Below are 6,457 nucleotides of genomic sequence, written 5' to 3' on the forward strand. Positions count from 1 at the left end.
AAACTTTTATTTAAGATAAACCCAAGAATGGGAAAGAGGAAAGCCCTGGTCCAAGGATTATACAAATGCACACATAAAGTCACTGGCCACTTTATTAGGTACACCTTGCTAGTACCGGGTTGGACCCCCTTTTGCCTTCAGAATTGTCTTCATTCTTCGTGGCATACTTTCTACAAGGTGCTGGAAACATTATTCACAGATTTTGGTCCATATGGACATGATGGCATCACGTAGTTGCTGCAGATTTGTCGGCTGCACATCCATGATGCAAATCTCCCGTTCCAACACATCCCAAAGGTGCTCTATTGGATTGGGATCTGGTGACTGTGGAGGCCATTGGAGTTCAGTGAACTCACTGTCATGTTCAAGAAGAAGCCAGTTTGAGATGATGTGACATGGTGCATTAGCCTGCTGGAAGTAGCCATCAGTAGCCAAAAGTACTCACTTTTGTTGCCAAGGTTTAGGCATTAATGGCCGTGTGTTGAGTTATTTTGAGGGGACAGCACATTTACACTGTTATACAGGCTGTACACTCACTACTTTACATTGTAGCAGAGTGTAATTTCTTCAGTGTTGTCACATGAAAAGATATAAAATATTTACAAAAATGTGAGGGGTGTACTTACTTTTGTGAGATAATGTGTTGTGTTTCTATGTATGTATTAATGTGTATATACACAGACACATACACACACATACATTAATACATGCATACATAGAAACACAACAATGTGTTAAATAAAACACCAATGCCCTTTGAAGAGAATAGGTATAATTTCCAAAAAAGAAGAAAATGTATTTTCATGTTTTTCTCAGGCATATGTGAAAATAGTTTGATATTTTCTCACTGAGCAAAAACCAGACATTACCAAATAAAGTTACAGCCAATAATGGTGATAGATTAGTTTGTGATTGCTGTATGAAATGAAAAAGTGCTTTTAATTGTTAGCGTCGGTATAATAATATATTCCAATTTTTACTAGTACCCAGCACATGTGATTAGCTTGATCTATATTTCATGACAGACCACTAAAAAATGATATTACAATAGTTCATAAGATTGGGAAAGCTGCCAACTCACTAAAACAAACAATGTTATCATGTTACTATAGTAAACTATACACATTAGAAACCCTCTTTTTTTTGGATACCATGGGAACAGCCATCTTACTGCTCTATTCCCAATCCTAATTATAAAATATAAGATCACAGCTTGTGTAAAAGTATTAAACTTTATTTTTATTTATATTTGTGATTGGTATGTTTTTTTGTTGCATTGATACCCATTCAACATCCATTTTCTTGAAGGAGATGTAATATATGTTAGTACAAGCCTTTGAATACGTTGCACTGGTTAGCAAATTAATATTTAGTATATTAGCTCGACACTTTGAATTCCCAATGTATATAATATGTGCTGTAGACAACGAGACCTTATATACAGAACATTATAGGATACTTCTCATGGCTCCCAAGTATTCACAATTTGAGTTAATGGTTACCTTTTCTTGCCCCAAATTTGCTACCCTCACATATGCAGTATAATGAACTGGTTTTACACCCTCATAAAAGTTTCAGGCCTTCAAAATAATGAGAATAAAATTGAATGATATTCAAACATCAAAAAATGATTTATTTTGATGCAATGGTTGGGGTTATGGCAACAATACATAACATTTGGGAAAATCAAAGATATAACTCCATCTCCATCAGACACTTGATGTGGCTCTTATTCAGTTGTCAAAGTACAGATCTAGAGCACATCTGTAAGATTTCGGCGATGGGAAAGCTCAGGTTGTTATTTGAAGCGTGAACACAGTTCATTCTGAAGCTCCTTTGCTCTCTCTAACTTTTCTTTATACATTTCAAGCTGGTGTTCCTTCTCTTCAATCTCTTCTTCCTGACGCTGCAGATAGTTGGACAGCATTTGAATCAGGTCTTTCCGATCATCCGTTTCTGCTGCCAATCTTCCAGCTCCATCTGCTAGCAGCATGCAGGCATTAAATAAAAGTTTGGAAAGCTGATGGCCAGATTCTTTATCACCAATCCTTCCCAGATAAGACATAATGTTTATCTCTGCAGGTAAGGAGTCCGTCATCTGGTGCACAGATGCATCACCGGAAGCTGTGTTTTCAGTTTCACGTATCACACAAGCAAGATCTTTGGATTGTAGAGGTGCCTTTGGTGGACGACTTGCTGAAGTATCATCATGATCTTGTTTCACCTCACTGAACCTACGCTTCTTAGGCTTCTTCTCTCCATAGAGGATCATCTTCAGCTCTTCCAAGATGACACGGTTATAAACAGCCTTTTTCTTCCAAATCAAAATCACTTTGCGTAGTTCTGTCCTACAGATATCACTGACTTCACATGCGTGTTTAAAGGCATCCACGATGATAGGGGCAAAGCCTTTAACAAATTCTGGTCCCTTTCTTTGGCTATTTAAGATGACATCGTTTGCCAATAGTAGAAAAACAAGCTTTCTGCTTGACTCTGCTTTACGCAGCTCTGTGTCCCACACAGAGACGATGACTTGAGAAAATCTCCTATAGTGGATGATCCAGAGGGACAGGGTCTGAATGCTCTCTTTGCTGTTTCTCAGCTCTGAAAGCTTCTTCTCCAGATCTTCCTTTGAGAATGAAGACATCTCAATCAAAGAAACTCTGCCAAATGATCAACTATTCACTGGTAAACCCAGATCAGTCTCTCAGTGCAGTCTGCCAGAAGAAAGTGACACTTACAACCGGTGTGTGCTACATGGAATATTTGGCACAATGCATCCATTGTCTACGTCACAAGCAGCATGTTTACCACCACCCAGCCTGCAGAAACGTTACCTGAATTATGTTGTGATTTACATGGATGTTATAAACAAAGATTTACATAAAAAACAGCTGTATGATTTTAATAGATTTTAACCTGTAATCATAAGGATAAGAATTCACAGTAAGAAGGGAAATATTTTGTAGAAACAACAATAAAGAAATGTATAATCACCTTGAATTACTTAAAATAAATTGCTTACCATATCAACTAAACCTCTTCTGTATAGATATTGAGAAGAGAAGAGGCATGATAGAAACATTTAAATACATAAAGAGATTTAGCAATGTAGAGTGGGAGAACTGTTATAAAAAGAGGTCTTCATCTAAAATTAAATGGTCAGAGGCGGCCAAATGACTCAATTAAGCACACATGACGTTTTCACATGCATGCGGTGTGTGGTCATGTATATGCAGGCCGCGCCGGATCTGCTGAGGTAATGAAACATCGCTGCATGTTACTACCAGACTTTCATACATCACTGTAAAATGGCAAATTGATTACAGAACAAATATATATATATATATATGTATATATATATTTGTAGCCTTTAAATATATGAAAGGTAGGAATTGATAATGGTTTATAAATCTACGTTTTTTAATTGCTATTACTATTTGTACTAATTGAGCTGAAGTAGGATGCTTATTAGCGTACGGTAGAAGTGACGTAGAAGCTACAGTACATAGCGATCTGTCCATTCTTGCCACGGATTGGCTGTTACTCAGCGACAGGAACGGCGGGGCCCCTGACTCAGAGCTGGAGCCGGCTGGCAGTAAATTAATCGCGTGCCAGGAGGTACGTTCGCCTACAAATAGGCGTTAATTAATATAGATGTCACTTTTAGGTTTTATGTTATAATGGTATTATATATAAATGCTGCTTTCACTGATACTGTATTAAAATGTATATTCATACGTTTAAGATTTATATTTCATAACTTACATTCCTGTTCTGTAAATTTATCTGATAATTATTACCATAAATAGCACTGGTACGTTTGATTTCAAAGTCAGTCAGTTAAAAAAACAAATTGTGTTGTATGTATCAGCGATATACGGTCTCTGACTGCAGTAACAGATTCTTTTGAAGATACTCCCTTGCTACAATGAAGATTGCTGGGGTGGAGCAGCCCTCCAGGCACGGAATGTCCTGGAATGCAATCCACACAAGTGGGACGTCTTTGCTACGCTTGGACGTCACCACGCACAAAACGGAACGGGATGATCTTGCCGCGTCCGACGGCAGCACGCAGAATACGGAAGTGAGGCATGCAGATGACGAAAAGGATAGACCTTCAAGTGGAACTGCTGGTTCTCTTACCCAGGCGCATTCTGCACACACTTCGGGTGTGCAACTAACGGTCTGAGTGTATCTATTATTTGACTTACCATACACCCAAAATATACTACACTATTGTGTGTTTTTTCATTTTTCTCTGGTCTCTGGTCCATTGGGATTCACAAAGAAGTTGAGAATAAGCTTGAAAACCATGGTTTTATTGTGAGTGTAATGAATGATTTATATTATTATTGAGAAATATCACAACAGTCTACACTATTATTATTTTATCTTTTGTTTCATTGGATCTTATATGAGCGCCCCCAGGTGGAAGCACCCTCAGTTAAGACAGGACTCAGGAGATATGAAACCTCCTGAGTTTAAACTAGACTTGTGCATTCATATTTGGGCGAACATGAAAACTAATACGAAAGGTGCGTTTTCGTTCAGCCCTAATACCGAACATGGCGGTGGCGGCAAAAAGCATACGAAGACACACAACACAAAGAATCTTCGTGTTCGTCTTCGTTTACTAGTCTCCCTAGTACCTTCCCCATCAAGCTATCTTATCTACGCAGCATCGCATGGGTTAACGGGAGCGGAAATCCATAGGTTCGCCGTCAGTAGTTAAAGGGCCGTGCAATCGACTCTATTACCCGCACGGCCCTTTAACTCCTGATGGCGGAACTTGGCCTGGGAAGACCATGGTCTCCCTGCTCCAAGAGTTAAAAGGTCCGTACGAGTGACACTATTGGACGTTCGTACGGACCTTTAACTCTTGGAGAGGGTAGACCGTGGTCTTCCCAGGCCAAGCTCCGCCATCAGGAGTTAAAGGGCCGTGCGGGTGACTCTGTATGAGCGACTATTTTATAAATGAAAGAAAAACATTAAAAAAAGCATGAAACATTCTTCCATGATTAAGTCACTTGCATAGTGGTGCTTGTGTTTGGTTAAATAATAAGTTAGATCACAAAACATAGCAGTAAACTCATCAGCACATAATAATCAGTGATTGTTGTTGCACTTGATTTCCCTGGTGTGAGAGAAGCATTCTGGATACTTGGCATGAGGCACAGTGAAAATGCATCAGACCTGCAGTAGTATTAACACTAGAGTACGAACCACAGTAGTAGGTTGCATTAACATGATAATGTCCCTGAGAATGTCAATTAATTAATTACTGGGCTGGGAATTTAAATCAGCATTATAACATTGATGGCAAATAAATCAAGTGGAGCCACTGGTCGGATAAGCGTGTCTTTATGATACGCTTACCCTGTGTCCAGCCAGCAAATGAACATTAAAAGCAGAAATCTGCTGCAACAGATAAGGTATTAGGTCCAAGCTTTATGGCACCAGCCAGCTGGGCATTTGCTCGGTTTGCCAGATGGCTTTTCCTGACTATGAACCATTTGGTTCACAGACCAGTCATTTCTGACTTACACTAAGGACGCTGTCTACGATATTAGCAGGAAGGTGGAAATGGAACATTAAAGGCAGGTATGTGAGCAAGAAATACTTTTTACAAGTCTGAAGAAAGAGTTTAAACTACTGAGGTATTATATGCAAGACCTCTAGGTTTCTATACCAGGAAAGTACGGACATAGCCTTCTTCAGAAGTAGATTCAGAAGCTCTTCCATCATATGTTTTCCTATGCGTAGAAACAGAAGATAATAGTAGTATACCGTAAAACACACGACACACTGCAGAAATGTCCTTCCTCGGACCACTTTTGATAGGTACTGCAGATCGGGGACACCCCACAAGAGCAGACTTTTGGAGATGCTCTGACGCAACTTTGAGGATAAAATGTTTACTTGTTGCCTGATAGCCTAATGGCCATTAGCCCAGACCTCTGATGAAGCTCTGAGGAGCGAGACATGTCAGGGGGGCTATTCGTCTGAGTTTTTAATAAGCCTGTGTCACTGGTCAGAATTCAATTATTTCTGTTAGGACTGCAGCCATCAACAGTATATATGATCTAATATTATTAGTGTTACACAGCTGTGGGCATATGCCCTTATGTTACAGTGACGTATACCTTTCATGGTAGGACTGGTGACACTGGTGTTTTTTAAAAATCTTTTTTGGTTATACCTTTCAACATACATATTAATAAAAGTTATGCTTTAGGGTGGGGTAATAAGGGTATTTTTGATCCCGGGAACGGGATTGGTTTGTTTTTAGTTGTAACTTACCCTTGTCCCCGCTGGGGCATTATTTTGGAATTGTCTTGTTGCCTAATATATCCCACCTGCTGACAGGCACTATGATAAGATTATCAGTGCTAGACATTTAACCTGTTAGTGATCATAATGTTATGGCTTATCGGTGTATATTATATCTATATGA

At 39.2% G+C, this 6,457-nt stretch overlaps 1 protein-coding gene across 1 annotated transcript; it reads right to left on the reverse strand.

Annotated features, from left to right (window-relative positions):
- Nucleotides 1-1,798: 1,798 nt before the first annotated feature.
- Nucleotides 1,799-2,647, reverse strand: LOC128469785 (regulation of nuclear pre-mRNA domain-containing protein 1A-like). Its single transcript, XM_053451581.1, has one exon. It carries the CDS (start codon nt 2,645-2,647, stop codon nt 1,799-1,801), a length of 849 nt encoding a protein of 282 aa, XP_053307556.1.
- Nucleotides 2,648-6,457: the final 3,810 nt, after the last annotated feature.

The sequence above is a fragment of the Spea bombifrons genome, chromosome 12, assembly GCF_027358695.1.
Source record: "Spea bombifrons isolate aSpeBom1 chromosome 12, aSpeBom1.2.pri, whole genome shotgun sequence".
In the NCBI taxonomy this organism is placed as follows: domain Eukaryota; kingdom Metazoa; phylum Chordata; class Amphibia; order Anura; family Pelobatidae; genus Spea; species Spea bombifrons.

Bases quoted from the DNA above. Each gene is read 5' to 3' on its own strand.
- LOC128469785 (XM_053451581.1), bottom strand. From the start codon at position 2,647: ATGTCTTCATTCTCAAAGGAAGATCTGGAGAAGAAGCTTTCAGAGCTG.